The 22,930-nt window shown below is 37.2% G+C and overlaps 1 protein-coding gene across 2 annotated transcripts in view; it reads right to left on the bottom strand.

Moving 5' to 3' along the window:
• LOC143152172 (uncharacterized) overlaps window positions 1-22,930 on the bottom strand; it is a 450,848-nt gene that overhangs the window by 184,458 nt on the left and 243,460 nt on the right. For both annotated transcript variants that reach the window (XM_076322000.1, XM_076322001.1), the window contains exon 2: window positions 14,629-14,852. In XM_076322000.1, the coding sequence (XP_076178115.1) occupies window positions 14,629-14,852 (224 nt within the window). The remainder of the gene's footprint in view (window positions 1-14,628; window positions 14,853-22,930) is intronic.

Below are 22,930 nucleotides of genomic sequence, written 5' to 3'. Positions count from 1 at the left end.
TGTGTGGTACACCTCTAAGAAAATTCCACGTATCGCACAGAGTTATTTGAAAATAAGTAATTGGCATTTGTTGCCAATATAAAGAAATATCTCGATAAAGAACTAATCACGTCAAATACTGAGAAAGAATGTTTAAATTTATATTAAACAAAAAATAGTCAATGAATAGGTGAAGGAATAGTTTGTACATATAAATAAAAATTCAAAATATATATTTTAATTTAAATAATGTATGATATTAGAATATATAAATAAATAAAGGATGAAAATAATAAATTTTAGCAATAATACAATAAAAATAACGTAGTATTAATATTTAAGTATATAATTTTTTTAGAAATACAGCTAAATGAACGAAGAATTTTCTTGAAGGAACACCGTTATTTTATCGTGATTGTCTACTAACGTTCTATCATTCTGAAATTTTGTTACAATCGTAAATCAGTTGGTACTAATCGCATATGCAAAAGTTAACTACGTATTTTATAGCTAAGATGCAAAGCGAACGATTCTCTTAAATCAAAATGAATCCTTGAATAAAGTTTTTTTTTTTAAGATTTTAGGTCGAGATAAGTCTCTAATGGGAATCTCCTTTCATTGCATTGTAATGCGGAATTACAATTCTGTGGTTAACAAGAATTATGGTAATATAAAACTATAATATCGTATCCTTGCCTTTTTTCATTGTTCATAAAATATAATGTACAAATAGGTTACATTTCAATAAATGTTATCTAAGGTGTTTCATTTCTTCTGTTATTCTGTTGAATTGAAAAAGATTAATATACATAATGTCGTATACGAAAAGTACTTTCAATTAAAAATTAACCATTCATAAATTTGGGGATACTCTAAATAAAATACAATATTGCTAATATTAGCAATTATTTGTTTATGCTTGACGTTTTCTAAACTATTACATTCGATTATTGCATTGCGTTTTTCAAGTGTTTGTGGTAACATGGATATTGAAAACAAATAAACTGTAATCAAGGAAAATCTTAAACTGGAATTGCAAAAACTTGAAAGGTATACGGTAAGAATTAGAAATCCGAATCTGTCGTCATCATACAAAAAACAAAGAACATTTAAGATGTGCATTACAAAATGCGAATAAACGTCTAGTACCAATATAAAGCATTGAGTAAAGTTGATTAACAGTACACTTAGAACAGTAAAACATATCCAAAGGAAACTCTTTAAAATATTAATTATCATATCTTTATATAGTTACCGTTGAAACTTAAAATAAACGTACGATGAACGATTTCCATTGCAAGATTTCCTCAAAAAAGTTCCACTCATTAAAATGATGTGCTTTGTTATATTATATGATCGTGATGTATTATATAATCTACATTGTTTATAAATATAGTTCGTTTATTTATTTAAGAGAATACGCTTTATTCTTTAGTTACTTTATATACTGTTACAAGAAAATAATCGCTTAAGTGTATAAATATTGATAAATATTGATAATAACTTCCTAATGATATAACACAGCAACATCGCTACAAAATTAATACATGTCAAGAGTTAATGTCAGTTCAAATTTTCGCGTATTTCAAACAAACTAATTCAATATCGAGTAAATTAAGGGAGATTATAACTTTTTAATCCTCTCCTCCTCCTACTGTCATTTATTTCGTGCAAAATGATTCAACACTGATTGTGAGTAGATTAAGGGGAATTATATTGAAAAATAAGGGAAAAACGATAAAAGACAAATTTTTGTATTCCAGGCGACAACATTTTCAAATGTTTCTTCCTTTCTCCCGAAGATATTATACAGTCGAAATTTTGTTCGATCGTATTTAACAATCCAACTCCTCGAGAGGGCACCAAACGGTGATTCGAGAATCTAAGATGGTTTCCTAAAAAATGAAATAACATCACGTTGGTGGAACTGCTTAGAGAAAAAAATGAAGAAAGGACGGAGAGAGTAATAAAGGGCAGACTTAACGGGCCATTACGTAGACCATAAAAAAGATTAAAGTTAAACCGCCATTATGCAAAATTACATTGCTCTCTGGCTTTCTTCCTGTATCGTTATTGTAAGCGTGTGTACGCACATTCTCATCGTACGTGAACGTAAATGTGCACAACACGGATGCTTCGGCTCGACAATGTAATCGTACGATGGTACACATGTACACGGCTCCATACACACGTACATACACTTACTCATTTGCGCGCACACGCGCCGAAGGAACGCATGATACTAGATGGAGAGCACGGTAATTCAAGGTAGAAAGATATTTCACGACGTACGTCGTTAACGTTTATTTTTCATAAATTACCGCAGACGGGGCCACCGCCACTATTCATTGCTCCAAAAGCTGCGAAAAGCGGCCACCATCATTGGCCGCGCGGGGCGAGAAAATAAATACGCACGATTTACCTCCGCTCTAAGCAGAAACGAAAACGTTTACACGGATACTGAAACGTGCCTGAAAATGTTTAATAATAAATAGTCCCGCAGACGTGCGGCCGATGCCTCATGAATTTTCTATCTCCGAGAGACGATGAATCGAGGCAGAGACGCAAAAGTTTGTAACACGATTTTGTTAAACGATTCGGTTGATAAGCGTACCCTCGTACATTTTTCGTACAGCCAGCTTTGGAATTCATTATTTGACTTAAACATTCAATATGGAAGTAGACAGGTAGGAACGTTTACATCGATCGAATTAAAATTCAATGTTAGTTGGATGGACTGTTCGTCTCGGGTATTAATCCTTCATATTCGTATAGTTTTTAACCCTAATGGCCAGACTACTAGAAATTAATTCTACAAAGCCGTTTACGTCTTTTAAATACAGGTTGCTTGTTCCAAGCACATCAATTTGAAGATTTTTAAGACTTTTAGATAAAATTTCTTCCATTGCAAAATATATGTAAGCATACGTATACAGGTGGTACCTACACAATAACAACATGAAATTACAAAGAGTTAAACTAGATTTGGTAATCGTAAGGGTTATCGTAAATTTTTCATTTCTTAAAAAATGTCAAAGGAAGAGTACATTTCCAGAAAAAAATTGAAGGAGAGGATGAACATTTATGATACTCTTATAGTATATATTTTTAATGTTGAATAATTGTTCAAGCAAATAAAATTAAATTTGTATGCATTTCATGTGTAGGCGTTGCAGGAATCTATAATTTAACGGTAATTTGGGCAATATTTGTATCAGTTTTGAAAGTGAACCTTTGCATACATTCAATGTTCAATATTATATAACCTCTTTTCATCGAATGTGTGAACAACCAAGCGCAACAAATTCTAGAAAACGAGACATTTTACAAACATTAATACATGATTGCACAATGAGTATGTTAACTATATTTTTACATTGTAAAAATACTGGAAGACTTTCGAGATTAAGAGACTCTTAAGTCATTTTCCGTTCATCAAACGTCACAAATTAAAATACAATAGCCCAGAATAGTCAGACTCGTGCAAAATGTAAATTATTTTAATACTTGAACTCGTACATGAAATAAAATACTTGCGATAATCGAGTATTAATTTATTTTGTTATATAATTCCGATGTATAAATACATTTACGCTATATGTAAAAACAGACAAAATACCCTTATAAATTATCAATCATAAATATTTAGATCAACTCGAAAAATGTAGTAACTAAATTAATGCTTGACATTAATATTTTTCAATCTATCGAAAATTATAATATCCGAATTGAACCATTGTTGCATTCATTTTTCATCCGACCATTGAAACGTTTATTCTTCGAACTGAAATCTAATTATCATATGTTTTGCTTGTAATTCAAATTATACCGTGATAAATATTCGCGATTAGGATGATGATAAATTGCTCGATATGTTTCATGTAATTTACGGACAATTTATTAAGATCCGATTACTCTAAAAGTTACGAAACAATTTCATGAAAAAGTAATTTTGCTCGTAAAGGGTTAAAATATTCAATTTAATTTTATTTTCGGTGGTTGTTGAATTGCCTAAAATTATTTTCATGGTAATTGAAAGAAAACTTCTACTTTTCGCGACGCAGGTAGGTTTCTTAATTGCTTCGAATAGAAAATCTCTACAATCCCTAATCACCACACCTGTATCTGGTATTGGCATATTTCATCCACAGATTGTCGTTTATTTTCACGACCAAAATGGATGATTTATTCGATTATACCTCACATCCAAAAGTATACTTTGTATTATTAACCCTTTGCGATCGTATTAAGTTTATAGTTAGGTGTCATGCTGATTGGAGTTCATTTTCATTGGATAAACAGTAATACGTCTTATGCAAGATTACGAAGGAAAAGTAAAATTTATTAATTCTTTTTGAAATTTTAGATACATGTAAGACAATAATGTTTTAATTTTATGTAAAAATTATATTGTACAGTTCTTCATCGTGCGGTATCTTTCAAAGCAGTCACCAATACGAAGCTCTGGTTTTCGAGAACATATATCGTGAAAATAATTAGTTTGGCATTTTAATTTTTCCGTTTGAACATACAGAATAATTTTTAACTTTTATATCTTCATAACGCCGCAATGTATGCAGGTAAAAAAGCTTTGGTGGCTGAGAGTAGACGTACGATCGCAGAGGGTTAATACTTGTCAGCATTGATGAACAAACGATGAATAACTCCAATAGTTCGTTCCTCGATATACAGTTGCTGAAAAAAGTATTCGTACGCTATATTATAAGGAAATTTATCTGACATACAAGTCTGATTTTAACGAAAGTTTGTGTGCAAGTAAACCATACTGGACCGCACATGACATAATTTTTTGTCAAAAAAAAAAAAATGTTTCCAAGAGAATAAAGTCAAGACCCGAATGTTTAACATTTTTTCATTTTTTTTAATACAATTCTTTTTGAGGAATTTTTTTTATAGTAGATCGATAGAGCACTAAAAACTGAACATTTTGTTGTCTCTTGCATGATTATGAAGTTATAAAGAAAATGAAAGTCGTTGGAATCGTCTGAAATTGGCTGAAATCACCCTTTACAGTGTCACTTTTTCTTCTATTTTTTAAATACAATTTCGCAATAGTGCGAATTAGAGTAAAACTTTTTATATGAAAAATGTTCAGCTGTTAGTGCTCTATCATTTTGTTACAAAATGTTCCAAAGAAAGTTGCATTTGTCTATGTATGTATTTACACTGTGTGCATACTCTACGTGTAGAAAAACTTTCATTAAAATCTGTTTTACAGGTAAAAAGAATTTCCTTATAATATAGCGTACAAATACTTTTTTTAGCCACTGTACTTACATATGTGCATAAACACGCGTCCCGATGATGAAGCTATTCTTCTGAATTCTTAAAAGTAATACATTTATTCAAATTTTGAATGATAAAATACAATCGTATATTTGATAAAGAGAAATAGAAATAAATTAATAAATATCAGGAAAATTAATACCGACAATTTTCTTTTTATATTTGATTCCTATATTTTTGATACACATCGCAAATGTTTATTTGCAAGTAAGTAGTTACTTGCTTATAACATTTCCATATTAATTTATATATACATATAAAACTTCTCTGCTTCCCTCAATTAACATACAATCATTATAATAGGTTGTTCAATTAGTTTTATCGTTCGATAGAACTAATTGAACAACCTAGTATATTCTTGATCAATTTACTTGCACGTTCAGAAAATTAACACGAAAGAGGGATCGGAAACGTCGAATAAAATGCTCGTAACGACTAAACAATCTCTTTATTGTTTGTGTATATTCAGCAATTGTTTATATCTTAAGAGTAATTAACGTTTCTGTAAGCCTTAAGACGCATTTCCACCATCGTGCAGCTGTAATACATGCTCTGGTGAACATTTGCGAGCGTTCTCGAGTTTCAAACGTTTTCTCGACAACTTTCACGACCGATGAAAATGAGGATTTATAGTTCTCGTGTAAATTTCAACAGGCTCTGTCTCGAACACATCGACGACAAATTTGCAGAAGCACATTATTCTCTGTATCATCGACCCAAATACGAATGACAAAGGCTACGAATAATTTCAAATCGAATCCTATCCACGAATTGACAAAAAAGCAAAGCGCGAACCAAGAAACGAGCAAACGAGGCATACCATCCTTGTCCAAGAAACGAATCCTGATTAATGGTGCAAGTTTTCAGCATCTTGGCGGCGCTGGTCATGTTCAGAATTTATAATAGCGGAATACATTAGAATGGTTCCCACAACTGAAACTCGGACCTCTCAGCTGCAACGTTATTGTCCCTGATGGTAATCGTGGAAAAAGGACGCGGTTCCTCCTACAAATAGCGTTTCAGTTTTTGGTCGATGGCGGCAATTATGGTTCGAAATGTTGATCGAAGCAACGAGTGCTCCGTTCCCTGCTCCAGCATTAGTCCTTAATACCTAGTAACAGCGATTGCCGATCGGAGAAGTGTTATTTACACAAACGAACCCTTTCGACACAACTGTTTGCAAGTTAGAATAATCACACGAGTATTAGGAATACGCGTGTAACGAGCAGGGTTACTCCACCTGTCGTACTTTCAGATTTATGTTGCATGCGTTCTGCCTTGATGGTTAAACTCTTTACTACCGAGAATGTTCGGTAGCAAACTTTACAGAATGCAAAATGGACGAAACGTTAATTATAGTAACAAGCATTATTTGTGTTGAATAAATTGAAAATTTGCTTCTTGCTTTAAACACAGACAAGCTTTTGAAAGAAACTGTACTCACTGACGATTGTTTTTGAATTTCAATTGTATCGTGGAAACGTCTTCTTGGCAAACAAGCTGCAATTCTAACAGGTGATACGTTATTTTAAAAAGCGTACCACCAGAGAATACCGATAATATATTTAAAACTGTATTATATACATACCTTAAGTATATCAACTTAAAGAGTTAATTATAGAACGAAAATTTCTAAAATGAATAACAAATGAACCGAAGACAAAAATGTTTGTTCTACTACCTGCATTTTATATTTATCGAAGTTTGATCAAATATTTTACTAATCGATAATATCCGAATAATTGAATTTTCGATCGAAGAATATTCAACTAATTGTAGTTGTATCGTGTTGTTAAAACACGATATCAAATATTACATTTCTAATACCTGGTTTCAGTATTAATTATACTTAGAATGTATACTATATCTGGAAGTATTAATACTTTTAAAAATTCGATTTTAGAAGTAACGATTAATTTACTTTAATAATTTTTATCTTGTTTCATTATAACACAGATATCTTTATTAAATATTAATTTAGGTACATCTGATTTTTGTACTAATATCATTAAGAATCGAGAACTGTACGTCATATTAGAAAGAAAAATTGAAACGATATTGAAAATTAAATTTAGATTTCATGATTTATTTTGGAACATAGAACAGTGTTTTTCCACACGCGAAAGGTCGTTATTTCAACAAAAGATCAAATACTCTTTTTATAACGAATGCTTTTCCCAAGATTGCTCCAAGTGTTTGTAAAATAACGGGTTTCATAAGGAGAACTGTAACACTCATTCTATAAACGAATTTTTACTTTGTTTCAATGCAAATATTTTAATAGAACCAACTGTTAGAATCAGAGTTTAAATACAATATAACGCGCCAGAAAAGCCATATTTACAGTTTTGTTTTTTCATCTGAACCGAAACTCATACATGAGTATGAAAAGATGAATATTTTTGTTGAAAACTTTCCCTTCGTCCTTATTCCATGATTTTTCGCTGACTTACTTGTCGATGACTCTCGAAAATAATACCATACTTTGATGTCAATGAGAGTGCATCTGGTAAAAAATGATCCTATTGAAAGACTCTTATTTTTACTATGCATGCGAACATTATAAACATACAGTCTGTAAAGTAATTTTTTCAACAAAATATTTAAGTAGACAATTACATTTTTTGAGTCGGTTATTTTCCTGAAAGAGGATAATTAATGAGAAATTTATGCTTTGAATATGTTCGTACGCTAAAAATAATATGAAATTGTCATCAACTATTAAAAATTTGAAACATATTCTAATTTTAACACAATCTCAAAAAGTTGAAAAAAAATATACATTTGTGATACTAACACGAAGAAATGGAAAGAGGTAGGAAAATATTTAAGATATATCGAAAGAGATTTATTCTCGCTCCTTAAATTTATTTTAATATTGTAAGTTCAGCAAGAATTCAATGAACATACGTTCTTCTCAAGTTTACGATAATTTCAATTTATTATAGTTACTTGGAAGGATCTGACATATTCTGATCAATATATTTGTAATATATTAAAGTGACAATTTGTATAGGACATTCTATCTTTATAAGAAAAAGAGAATGATATTCAATCAGTAACCACGTATGAAATGATGTTAAGAAACCTCAATGTGGCGATTATTTAAATGTCACATCGACAAGACGATCTTTACATAAAATGCTGGCAAATGATAATGAATTCCACTTGTTCTAAAGAAGAATAAATTTTACACGGCATCATTCAAGAATATCTTGTAGGTGTAACCTCGACCGACATTTCACTCATGGTCGAGGCAACCCAGTAATTTATTTTCCATTCTATTACACGGTCATTCATACTACTTGTTTGTACTATAATACGCAATTTATATTAGACACTTAATCGAAACAAATATAAGTAAATAAATGACACGTTCTATGTACCTTTGGCAATTATTACACACCACTTTACCTGTTTAAAAGTTCAATGAGCTTAAGCATTTCAATAAATAAAGAAATAAAATAAACAACACATGTATAACACTGGGATAAAATGTCAATATAAAACGTTAACATATTCACTTAGAATGAATTACAACATAAATTTAGTACTATTTAAAATTCGATATATGTACGTTACTTCTCTTACATTTTCGTAATTTATATGCATTTATATGCAATCTTTTTTTTTCGAGAATAATAATTATTAATCTCACAAATAGTAAGTTCTGATCAGATTGAAAATATGGATAAAACATTAAACAATTCGAGAAAGAACTTATTTTCTCATTACTAAAGAAGATTGTCTAATTCAACCAATTGGGTAACAAACAAAATGTTAAATAAGAATTACGATAAATCTTATACATGAGTAATTTTCATAAAACTTTATCTTTTGAAATGTGATTTTGATCCAACAGAAGAACTCGTGCAAATTCTATTTCTTTTTATGTTTGTGCTACATATAAGTAGTAATTTAAAATAAAGTTATATATATAACTTTATTTTGTATACAACCATTACATTTTCTTACTAAACAATTTTTAGTTCTTTGCTAACTTATGAGAGCTGTTAAAATGTTATAACTCGAACAGCGTTCTGTTAATTTTTGGTTATCAAGTGAAATAACGAGCAGAACAAATTTTTGTGGACAAAACAAGTGTAACAATCTCTTTCGGTTATTTTATGTTGTAAACAATAAGGACGATATCTCGTAAAAGTTGAATAATGTACATGAAAGGAACTCTCTTTTAAAAATTTAGCATATAAATCAATCATATTAGCATTCATGTAACGTTTATGTATTTTCTTATTCTCTTTTTGTAGCTCCTTTTTCCAGGATCTGGAAAATTAATAAATAAAATTATACCTTTGTATAGGTAAGTGAAAAGTTTGTATATAAATAAATAATTCCAAAAAAAATCTCTAATAAAGTCTGTTTCGTTCTTTCCTTTTCTTACATAAGCTACCAAATTTTTTGATTCAGGAATTATTTTTCGTCTAGTAAGTACAACAGATCTCCTTATTTCGTTTAAAAGACGATATTTCTTTAGTTTACATTAAAAATAATACGTTAGATACTATTTTTATACATTTATGGTCAAAGACGTAAAAGATCATAGTTATATAAAAATCATCCATATATTAACACACATTAATCTGTTATGGTTTAAATTTATAATAATGTAAAACTACCAGAATCTACCATTTACCTCTTTAATGATTTTCACACTGCATAAAGTATTTAATAATCACACTAATACTATATTAAGTATATATTAAACTATGTTTATAAATTTTTTTTATTTCTTTCAAAGAGATCGCTCTTTTCCAAGCAATCTGAATGTATAATTGACGTTTATTATAAAATATTATAATAATCAGAAATAATATCGTTTTAAAAATAATTTGAACTTTTTATTTATACTACGACCATACATATTAGATCTTCACTATGTCACTGACTTTGTAAAAGTACTCGTGCTCCACCATTCTATAACGGTGCGTACTGAAATACCACTTCAATTCATGCCACTTCAAAATGTCTTTTACGAGTCAAATTTGTTACTTCAGTTATCAGTTATCTGTTTCAATACACTGGAGATGCATGATGCTTTTAAAACATCAGAAAAGGTTTTCTACTTGGATACTAAAACTAGTCGTAAAAGAATACTTCACTCACCCTCTAAATGGAAAAAGTTCCATGAACATAAATCTGAAAAGCTTTCGTTTATGCACTATCTATAGTTTGCACTTGCATTTATGCAAGAAATCCTCAAGTATTTACACGAGACATATTTACACGTTGCTTTCAACGTCTTTTCACTTTATGAGGCATTGGCCAATAGTATGCTTTATTGCACTAGAAGCCTTCTTAAACAATTACTACGAAGAAACCATTAGCTTCATAACCCATTGCACAATGTTAACGATTGTAAATCTGTTGAAAACAATCCCTGTGAAGTTTGCCGGGCATGTTTCACGAGATTTGTGATTCATGACGATATTTGATAATCCAACCTGTTCATTCATTTATTGCTCACTTTCTATATTAATTAATCATAAACGAATAAATAAATCACGAAATAATTGTTTTCTTGGAAGATGAAGTAAAAGTCTCGCAAGAAGACCTAAGAAATCATCAACCAGTACTGACGTATTTGCTAAAAGCTCTTGCGAAAAAAGAAATCGTTAATAGAAACCTGTACGTTCCGAAGATGAGTCAAAATTTCTGTCAATATAAAATCACATCACAGTACTTTGTGAACATTTTAGAAATATACCTTCTTTTATACTGGCTTACAGTCGAGCTACGTACATACTGTCCAAATAGACGAATAAAGGAGACGACAGATAGTGAACGAAATAGAGTAACAAAGACCGAGTATCGCATTACATACGCTAGATGGCCGAAACTTCGAAGTCATACTGTTCGTGTATCGATGTATCGATCGCTACGTCTAACAAGGGATATCACTTAAATGTAAATTGTCGATTTTAATGAAATATACATATGATATCGTTCTTCGAAGAGTATTTGACACGTATTTTTCTTTATTTACTATTATCCATATTTAGGGGGTGAAATCGGAACTCACAGTTGGAGGGGGGAAAAACATTTTCCTCGATATTTCGAACATGACGAGACCTAGAAAAAAGTTGTTTAAACAAAAATTGCGTACTTTTGAATAATGAATTTATAATTCGAAATAGTTTTTCAAAATATCAATTTATTTAAACAATATGTTAAACAGTATTAATTTTTTATATTTTTTTTCTACAATTCATTGTTTCGAATCTTTATAAATTTTTCAATATAAACTATGGACCAATATGGAAAATACGTATATTTGAAAATTTTAATTTTTTCAATAAAAGTTAACATTGGTCAAATAAAATCAGCTTCAATGCGGAATGTGAATTTTTGGAACGTACGCGGACAGTTGTAAAAATATAGCTGTCTGTATTATGGATACGTATTATTAATTAGTCTGTGGCTGCCAAATCTTGTCGTCAGAGGTAGAAACGGTCCGCGGTATTGCTTCTGATTGAAAAAATAGAGAAGACTTTAAACTGCGTGAGTGAAACTACACTAGGAAATACAACTACTCGAAAACTCTCTATACCTATTGTTCAATATTTCTTATATTTCTTTTATTTCTTTTATTTCTACAATTGTGCTAATTCAGAAAAATGCTACCTTTTTTGTGTATGGGATTAGATCTTTCAAACTGCTTCGAAATTAAAGGTATAATCCCATACACTGACTGGTGTGTTCTACGTTTGTGAAAATTTAGCAGCTTTGGAAAGACCTAATTTTAAAGCTTCACTCCTCCTGTAGCTATACCTGAAGATTTATAAAATTATGATACATACGAATTTTGCTACATTTTCCGTGTGTGTTTCAAGCAATGCTCATGAGAACTAGATTATCGTCACTTGTATTACTGTGCAATACAAGTTGTGAAGTTGTTTGTGTGGAAAGTTATCCGTGTCGTGTGATATAGTCACATATTTTTAATAGCAAATGAAAATTAATCCAATTAATGTAAGTAATATTTTAATGGAAGCGTATAATTATGAAAATGGCACCGAAAGTGATGGTCATGCTAAAGAAATTGATTTAGCACAAAATGTTATTGATTTAATACATAGTTATAAACTGGCTGGTTTTTCAGACATAAAAGTAAATTAAGAATTGGTATTCGACGCTTTTCAGAGCTATCAAATGTTTACAAACGTAGAAGATACGAGTCACTTTATGGTATTATCCCTTTAATTTCAGAACAGTTTGAAAAACATAACGCCACACCCAATAAAGGTATCACTTTTTTGAATTAGCACATTTGTAAAAATAGAACAAATACAAGAAATATTTATCAATAATTCTAGAGAATTTTTAGGTAATTGTGTTTTCCAGTGTAGTTTCGGTCACGTGGTTATAAAAGTCTTCAATCAAAAGGAATAACGTGGACCGTTTCTACTTGTGACAACTTTTAACAGCCGTGGATTAATTAATAATACGTGTTCATAATATAATACAGCTACTGTATCATATATTTTTATAATTGTTCGCACACGCTCCAAAAATTCACGTTTCGCATCGAAACTGATTTTATTGTATCAACGCTAACTTTTATTGAAAGTATCAAATCAAGATTTCAAGATATACGTATTTTCCATTTTGATCTATAATTTATACTGGCAAATTTATAAAGATGCGAAATAATGATTTGTATGGAAAAAGTATGAAAAGTGAAAAGTTTAAACGTATTGTTTAAAGAAATTGATATTTTGTAAAACTGTTTGAAAGGTTAAATTCATTATTCAAGAGTACGCAATTTTTATTGAAACAACTTTTTTCTAGGTCTCATCATTTTTCTCTCCCAACTTTGAGGGTTGATTTTGTATATGGATAATAACGGATAAAAAAAAAATAGCTGTTAAATATTTTTCTAAGAATTATCTTATATGTAAGTTTCATTCAAATTGGCGATTTACACTTAAATGATGTCCCTTGTAAGTAAAGTTATTGTACTTTTCATTATACTCTTATGACCATATTATCAATGAATGTGCTAAGATTTCTCGATGAAAATAAATCCAATATTTTGTCCCAATCATTTTTAAATCGCTTTCAATTACGTCTAATTAAAAATAGTTTGAATAGGGACCATATCTAAACTTATTTTCGTCCGGAAAATTTCACCAATCCATTGATAATACTGTGACGAAAATACTATGAAAACTATTGAAAATTTTTATTTCATTTTCGAATAACATTCGATCCTGCTGCCATGTGTTATCAATTTTATCCGGAACGTCGATCAACATCACCGAATAAACATTGGTGGCGATGATTTTGTTCAAGTATCCGGAGAAAAATTGTTTCAATTATTCGGAGAATACTATACTTTGTATTAGAATAATGCAAAGAAATTCGTATAGAATTAGAAACAATAAATCTCAATTTAGAACGAAAATCGCGAAGAAAGTGTAAAACAAGATGTTTTGCTCTAACACGAATATTACTGTACCACATCCTCGAAATAGAGTTCTCTCAGAATAATTCAAATTGTATAGCATCGTTTAGTTTCTCTTTTGTGTTTATAGATACAGATGTAAGAGTACTTGAAGTATAATCTTACCTGCAATCAATGTCGTATCATTCGACTAATGAATAACTTCGGTTAACCTGAACTTAACACATTGATTACCGCACCAGTTTTCCAGTTTTTCATTTCACATTTTCTAGAAATGTCTTCGACATTTTATTTAAATTATTATTCGAAGAATATAAATATTAAATAATTCAGCGATATACGCTTTATTTGGTGGCATTTCTAAAATTAGCATTTTAAGAAAATGTAAAATTCAAGCACCGATTAACAGTAACCATCATGACGGTCAATGTATCAAGTTCGAAGGTCTCTTCAGTTCTGTATAGAAAATCGTAGAATACGATTTTTGCAAATACAGTTTTATATCAAATTATTCATCGGTATACATGAATATATATTCTAGCACTCCTGCTTCGTATGACAGCGTATCTTTCGACAATCATTTACATAATCAGCGCCTACGTCGTCAAGAAGTAATCCCCAAAACTCTTACTCGACTGTTGGTTGGGATGCCAAGAGACATCAGAGACATTTCGTTCTAAACGAATAATGAAATAGTAACTTTGCCCCGCAACTGCATTTCATTCCACGACGCGCTCGTTCCGGCTGAAAACTGTATTTTCCTAGAATGCAAATTCTTGGCTAACCGGCGATATTACATTCAGCCTTGCGATTCCAATTTGGATGCAGATCCGGATTATATTTTGTACAGACGGATTCGTAAAGTTTGAACAGCCGCCCGACGAGAACTCTTCGCAATCAAGCTGATAGATACTTACCTTGTAACTGCTGACCGCGTGCGCGCCATCGTAGATGTACAGATGATCGTTGCAGTCCAGTTGCAGCTGGTCGAAACGGAGCATGAATCGCTGAAGGATGCTATGCGTCTGGAAGGTGATGGTGCAGTCCAGATCTCTCTCATTTTGCGATATGAGAACGGCCCCGTCTATCTTTCTGTAGAGATCCCGCATGAAGTACTTCTTGCATATGTCGCTCATCTGATCTGTGAATGGAAAACGATCACCGAGTGAGAATTGATACAGTTGGACAGTCGTTTCTTTCTTAATCCTTTGCATTCTGATCTTTTTCGCCCCATCGCGTTCACGCATAGATTGTTCCTCTACAATTAAATTTACAAACAATATCTATTACAATATATGGGACCATTACCTTTTCATTTTTCAAATACAATTCTCTCCGGGACTTTTTCTACGATAGTAGTTTTATAACTACAAAATTTTCTACTCTTTAATTGCACAATACATATTGCGGTGATGCGTGAAAATGAAAGGAATTGTGCGTGGTCCTGAAGTGTTTGGAATAGACGAGCGAGTGAAGCGTTTTCGAGGCGCGAAAGACGAGCAATTGAGATGGCGCCAGAATGGGACATTTTTGGCGAACGTGACCAAATGCGTGGAGTGAGAGAGATTAAGGATTAGAACGAAAGGAAATGAATGCGTGTGAGACTATAAGGTGCGAGAGAAGAGTGTTTAAGGACAGTCATTGTTGGAAAATAGTCGAAGCGTATCGTGTCGCGCGAAATAAGAATAGCGTAGTTAACGTAATCAGCGTAGTCGGTGTGATTATTATTTGTGTGCTTTGTTAATGTTTTGTTCCTACTGCTACGTCATTCGAAACACGTATATCCTAAAACTTTATTCACCTTCATTTCATAAATAACCACCACCAGTATTAATAAATTCCTACAATATATTATTAGAATGTAACCCTTCTCCGGGGGGTTGTAACTGATCGTAATTTTTCGGGACACGGACACTATAAAGGCCCATCGTCTGGTTGCCGTCTGGCAAACCACCTGAACGAACCAGCACGACCGGTCTACGCCTTCGGCATCCCCAAAGCTCGTGGCATAAGTCACGTAGGCCCCAAATTCTGGAATATAAAAAGGGTCGTTGGCCTAAAGGGTTGTTTTTGTAATAGCGTGTTCCTGGAGAGAGGACGTTGAGTCTAGCGTTATCGTAGGGCGTGGTCGATTGCGAACTACCACGAGCAGTTTTGTCTACTTGGATTATTGTTGTTGTTTATTTTTCGTGTGTCAGTTGTTCGAATATTTCTGATACACCCTGACCTTTAAATAGAAATCCTACAATAATTGAATTTATTAATTTATCAATATATAAATAATTAGTGGTCATCGATATTGCAATTTGAATAATATTTTTCTAATTACAGTTGACATCATTTACAAGGGACATCGCTTAAGTGTGAATCGTCGATTTTAATGTAACTTATATATGTAGTGTCGTAATTTTAGCTTAGAGTAGGTTTAGGAAAACGTAGCTTTAAAACAGCATTTGACGTGCAACGAGCGAGACTAATAAAAGAGAAAGTAGGGGTCGGAGCAGGCCCAACGAAAAAACGGGTAAAGGGTTTTCCTTTTTGGAAGGAAAGGCAGTGCTGAATCGAGGAGTGTTGAGTCGAGAAGTGTCGAATCGAGCGGTGTCGAACCGAGAAGTGTGAAATGTTGTAGAGAGTTGTCTCATAGTCAAGTTATTTATTGTTATCCAGCTATTGTCAAAGTATTAATTACTATATAATACTGTATAGTAAACTCAATAAATTATAACAAACATATGATATTGTTCTTTGAGAAATATTGGATACATACTTTTTTTTATCTGCTATTACCCATATCTAAGGGGTGAAATCAGCCCTCAAAGCTGAGGGCGAAAAAATATTTTCTTCGATATTTCGATAATGACGAGACCTAGAATAAAATTGTTTAAACAATATGTTATAAAAGTCTTCTCTATCTTTTCAATCAGAAGCAATACCGCAGACCGTTTCTACCTCTGACAACAAGATTTGGCAGCCACGGACTAATTAACAATACGTATCCATAATATAGACAGCTATATTTTTACAACTGTTGGCGTACGCTCCAAAAATTCACATTCCGCATTGAAGCTGATTGTAGCTGCTCGTGGTAGATCTCGAGGATCTTTCGAGCATTGAATGTGTTTGCACGATGGGTGCCGACTATAGATGACTCGAAGGACCACCTTCCCGTTGGAAGGACTAACTGTTGTTGATCGTTGTCCACTAGGCTGGACCGATGGAGGTTGTAATGCCGCCTTCGAGGTCTCCGCCGCTTGCTGCTCTCACGTCCAGGGGGGTGTTGAGCGTTGTCCTCACACACGGCGCCTCACTGGATGCACAAGTCGGCTGCCGAACTTCCTCGAAGGTCCAAGATTCCGTGGAGGCTCGAGGGATTGCTGGTAATTCCCTCGAGGAGTGCAAGTTCTTTGTGGGAACTAACGCCGGAAGCTTCACACGTCAATCCGTGCGTTCAGGCCAAAACTCTAACCGTGATCTCTTAGCTGTACTCTGTACGCCTTGGTTGTAAGCCCTTGGCGATACTCTGTACACTCTAGTCGTCGACCCTTGGTTCTATTGTCTTGGTGGTATTCTGTGCAACTAATCTAAGATTTCTCGGGTCAGTGCAAACGTCGCCTCGGTTCGCCCTACTCCCTTGAATTAAGGGTGGGTGGCGACGAATGCCTGACCAATTACGACGGGTCCTAGTCCCGCCGAATCTAGGACATGCCCATCGCTATGGGGCTTAGGTGGGGGCGTCGCGACGTAGCCAGGGTGTCCAAACCCCCGCAGGCCTGGGCTAAATTTTCCAGCATCTTGAATGATGCAACAAACGGCGCTAGGGCCTCGCGTGCCAGGCGATGCGGAGGGTCCCTGTCTAAGTGCCTGCAGTGGTTTATGACGGGAAATAGCTATCACTTGCTCCGTGCCTCGAGTCGAACAACAAATAAACTGACCTTCGGTGACAGGCCCGTGCCGTAGCCATGTGGACAATTTCTCTAACAAACTCGAAGCACGGTCCCGCCATAAAACGCAGCTGCAAGCCTCTACATACCGCCCACCTTGAACTACTCGAGTTCAACTAAATCAAAGTAACCTAATGCGACTTATGCTATATCGCCTATTGGTTATTGTTGCTAAACGACTAAAATACAGTTTTTAAACACACGCATCGCGATCAATTGACTGCGCATGCTCTTCTTCGCTTGACTGCGACTGAAGTCTCTTCTTCACTTGACTGCGACAGAAGTCTCTTCTTCACTTGACTGCGACAGAAGTCTCTTCTTCACTTGACTGCGACAGAAGTCTCTTCTTCACTTGACTGCGACAGAAGTCTCTTCTTCACTTGACTGCGACAGAAGTCTCTTCTTCACTTGACTGCGACAGAAGTCTCTTCTTCACGCGCCCTAGGCAGCACGCAAATCCTCGTGAGTGGTCTCGTCAATGATCCACTGGCCGTCCGAGGAGAGACCACTCGCGTGACGCCATCCTGACCGGGTTGCAGCTCCGAGCTGCGCCTCAGAGCACACTTCCTTGGAGGCAGGTTGTCTTCCTTGATCGGGAACCCTCGTCCCGACCCTCGGGTGACTGCGTGTTCCAAGCCGCCATTTCTGCCGCTGCTGTAGTCCATTTAAATATTCCTGCTGCCATCGCTTCCAAAGATGGCGGAGCCTTGCTGCAACAGCTGAAATCTATTTAACCGATTAGGCCGAACACGCGTCATATCAAACTCGGCCAACGCCGTCAGTGCCTCTCCACTCAAGAAGTGCCCGGGAGTCAAAAGGATGCAAGTCCGACGGCTCGGGTGATAAAGGATGGGGTTAAGATATGCTTCAACCTGCGTGAGAATCGTGTATAATTCCTCGACGGTCAGTCTGTGGTTGCCCAGTCCTTATGCGCGCGAGACGTCAACAATAAAACCCAGGTGCGTCGCCTTGGCAGCAAATCATATAAATAGGCACAGGTAGGCCTTTCTCGAGGTGCGGAAACGTCCGCGGTCAATGACCAGAAAGGGTCCGGCATCGCCTACACCGCAGGTAGCGAAACACGAACCGGAGTCACCCGTGCGGCAGGCCGAATCCCCATTTGAGCCTGTTCGCTGCTGGGATTTGCCTTTGAAGCACGTGACACAATCGCGCAACACCTAGTTGCGCGTCTAACGTATGTAAGCCAGTGTTTTTCTGTGGGGGACGCGAGGGTCTGTTGCCATCCGGGCAACAGTCGCACAGGCTCGCGTCGAATCAACAAGCTAATTGTTTTTAGAAGAGTTATCCGCGACCTCGCGCATACCATTCGAGAGGCCCACGTCTTTGTTGCGTTCCCGAACGCGGGCAGATGGCCGCTCCGTATGCCTGTTCCGAAACGTCGGAGGACCCGCGCAACTCGGCGCCCAGGCTGGAAAACGGCACACGCCGCAGGACACGCAACGCAGAGATTTCCCGTATCTCATCTCGGAAACGGTTCGCCTTTGCAGATTCACAAATCGTCGTTCTGCCTGAGCGCGAGACCCACCGAGTTCCTCGATTCGTTCATTGCGTGGTATCGCGGCCACGAACCGGCCATTTCTATTGCGCGTCGCGTTCCCCTTTAAACGTTTCTCGGTGCGACCACTGTCGCTCACGCGCCCGCCGTTGTCGAACTTCTTTACCTTCCCGGAACGCGAAACCGCTGCCTTTAATTTCGCAGTGGTGCTTGCGTGCAATCCGGAAGCAAGCTTGACTTTACCTTTCGAAACGGGCCACTGTAGGCTCCCACCTAGTACCCACCCGAGTCGTGTCTTTTGCCACAGAAGGTGGCTGGTTCCCACCCTTATCTGTCCGACACACAGGAGCTCCCAGAATAGGCCGGCGCCTATAAGTAGATCTACGTTCCCCGGGACTCCGAACTCTGGGTCAGCGGGCTTTATTCCGTCGGGTGTGGGAATGTTTGCCTTTTCCAACGGCATGTTGGGTAGCCTATCCGTGATTGATTTTATTACTAGGCACTCCAGGTTTGCCTTGAAGTTTCTACTACTGGATTCCATCTTTACCTGGGTAGTAGACCGGACGGTGCCTTTGACGCGCCCCAACGCGCCTACCATATATTCGAATGCCTGACACGGCAGGCCGGCCCGCTCGCAAAATTCCCTACTCACGAAGTTTGCTTGCGAACCCGAATCTAACAAAGCGCGACATTTGTACCTGTTCCCTCCTTTCCCTATGACGACGACGACCGCCGTGGAAAGGACGGTGTACTGGGTCCTGGGTTGTGCCGCGCTTGAGCTGTGAAATGACACGGTGGGAGGATCCGATTTTACCTCGCGTTCCTCGGGATCCGACTCCTCCTTATGTAATAAGGTGTGGTGCTTCTTATCACACTTTAGGCACGTTCTTCGTGTGCACGTTTTGACTCCATGACCGGGAGCCAAACAGTTGTAACACACTCGCGCCTGTTTTGCTACTGCATGCCGTTCAGAAACGGGCATGGCTTTCCACTTTAAACAATCGTTCAAGAAATGATCACCAGTGCACACTACGCATTTTCTAGCCTTACTAGCGACGTGCGACACTGGGGAGAACGTTCTATCCACTACTTCACGCGATTTCCTAATTACTGTCTTCGCGCTCGGTAAGGAACTTGGAACGTTGCTCGCATCCTTACGAAGAAGGTATTGAGATCGTTGCTCAATGAATCCGACGAACTCGTGAAACGTGGGCAGCGTCTTCGAACCCATGGCTCGCCTCTCCCATTCATCACGGGAATCTACATCTAACCTTTTCGCGAGTGCCGCATTAACAACAGCATCAAGGTGGCCCGCGGGCTCCAACAGTGACCCGAGAGCACGCATGTTGTTAACTGCCCTATCCGCGAACTCACTGAGTGATTTACCATCCTGTCGCCTAGTCGGTTCGATCTCTAGGAGGGACTGAATATGATGGTTCACTAATAGCCTAGGGTCGTCGTATTTTTCCCTAAACCGCGCCCAAGCTAATTCATAATTGGCTGCTGACACGCTAAATGACTCAATTGCTCGTGCCGCAGCACCCGATAACGAAGTCGTCAGGTAGTTGAAACGGTCAATAGCGGACAACTTGTCCGAACTGTGGACTAAGGAGAGAAAGGTGTCCCGAAACCGAATCCATTGCCCACAATCTCCGGTAAAGATTGGCAATTGTACGACAGGTAACTGCGCCGCCGGATGAGGATCGGACGGTACCTGTCTGTCGGAGGTGGCCGACGCCGTGCTAGGCGCCGCTTGACCGCGAACCTCTATTATTCGTTTTTCGGCGGCGACCATAATACTGTAGTATTTCTCCTCAAACTGCTCGCGCTCGTCTACCTGTGCTTCCGCTTGCGGGGTGTCCATTAAGGACGTGTCTATCTGCGATTGTATAGACTCAAATTTCTCGAGAAGGCACTGATTCGACTGAACGCGTTTTTCGAAAACGGCTAAATTTGCGCGAACATCTGCTGACTCGACAAACTTTCCGAAACTGGTCAACCTAGACTTCACATGCCTTCGTTCGAGAACAAGTGATTTTACGGACTCCATCTTTACACGATCAACACACAGATTGAAACAATAAATGACTCACGGACAAGAGGAGTGGATTGGCGGCTTCAGGCGGCTTCCGTAGACCGTCCTGCAGAATACTCGTTGTTCGTGCTGTCCGGATCCTAGGGCTGATGCCGTCCTGGATGCTGCCCCCTTCGGTTGTCTCCTCGTCGCTGTGGTCCAAGTTTTGGGTGTAGCAACCCTCGATGATGCCCGTCGCTTGCTGCCTTCACGTCCAGGGGGGTGATGAGCGTTGTCCTCACGCACAGCGCCTTACTGGATGTACAAGCCGACGTGCACGTTGCACGGAGCCCAAAATGCTTCGTGACTGTAGATTCCAGCCGACTGTCCGACTCGTACGGACACAGTGGCTGCTTTCTGGCTGGTCCTCTCTGAAGGACCGATGTTGCTGGATGATCCGGCTCAACACCAGAATGTAGCTGGATTATCCAGCTCGTGGGACCATAGGTCGCTGGTTCAGATCCGGCTCGAAGGACCAAAATGTAGCTGCTCGTGGTAGATCTCGAGGATCTTTCGAGCATTGAATGTGTTTGCACGATGGGTGCCGACTATAGATGACTCGAAGGACCACCTTCCCGTTGGAAGGACTAACTGTTGTTGATCGTTGTCCACTAGGCTGGACCGATGGAGGTTGTAATGCCGCCTTCGAGGTCTCCGCCGCTTGCTGCTCTCACGTCCAGGGGGGTGTTGAGCGTTGTCCTCACACACGGCGCCTCACTGGATGCACAAGTCGGCTGCCGAACTTCCTCGAAGGTCCAAGATTCCGTGGAGGCTCGAGGGATTGCTGGTAATTCCCTCGAGGAGTGCAAGTTCTTTGTGGGAACTAACGCCGGAAGCTTCACACGTCAATCCGTGCGTTCAGGCCAAAACTCTAACCGTGATCTCTTAGCTGTACTCTGTACGCCTTGGTTGTAAGCCCTTGGCGATACTCTGTACACTCTAGTCGTCGACCCTTGGTTCTATTGTCTTGGTGGTATTCTGTGCAACTAATCTAAGATTTCTCGGGTCAGTGCAAACGTCGCCTCGGTTCGCCCTACTCCCTTGAATTAAGGGTGGGTGGCGACGAATGCCTGACCAATTACGACGGGTCCTAGTCCCGCCGAATCTAGGACATGCCCATCGCTATGGGGCTTAGGTGGGGGCGTCGCGACGTAGCCAGGGTGTCCAAACCCCCGCAGGCCTGGGCTAAATTTTCCAGCATCTTGAATGATGCAACAAACGGCGCTAGGGCCTCGCGTGCCAGGCGATGCGGAGGGTCCCTGTCTAAGTGCCTGCAGTGGTTTATGACGGGAAATAGCTATCACTTGCTCCGTGCCTCGAGTCGAACAACAAATAAACTGACCTTCGGTGACAGGCCCGTGCCGTAGCCATGTGGACAATTTCTCTAACAAACTCGAAGCACGGTCCCGCCATAAAACGCAGCTGCAAGCCTCTACACTGATTTTATTTGACCAATATTAACTTTTATTGAAAAAATCAAAATTTTCAAATATACGTATTTTTCATATTGGTCTATAGTTTATATTGGAAAATTTATAAAGATGCGAAACAATGAATTGTATAAAAAATATATAAAAAATGTATACCGTTTAACATATTGTTTAAATAAATTGATAGTTTGAATAACGATTTGGAAGGATAAATTCATTATTCAAAAGTGCACAATTTTTGTTGAAACAATTTTTTCC

This window comes from Ptiloglossa arizonensis, chromosome 10 (genome assembly GCF_051014685.1).
Source record: "Ptiloglossa arizonensis isolate GNS036 chromosome 10, iyPtiAriz1_principal, whole genome shotgun sequence".
NCBI classification, from domain to species: Eukaryota; Metazoa; Arthropoda; class Insecta; order Hymenoptera; family Colletidae; genus Ptiloglossa; species Ptiloglossa arizonensis.
The sequence above is the reverse complement of the archived record's forward strand: the minus strand, read 5'-3'. Positions and strand labels throughout refer to the sequence as shown.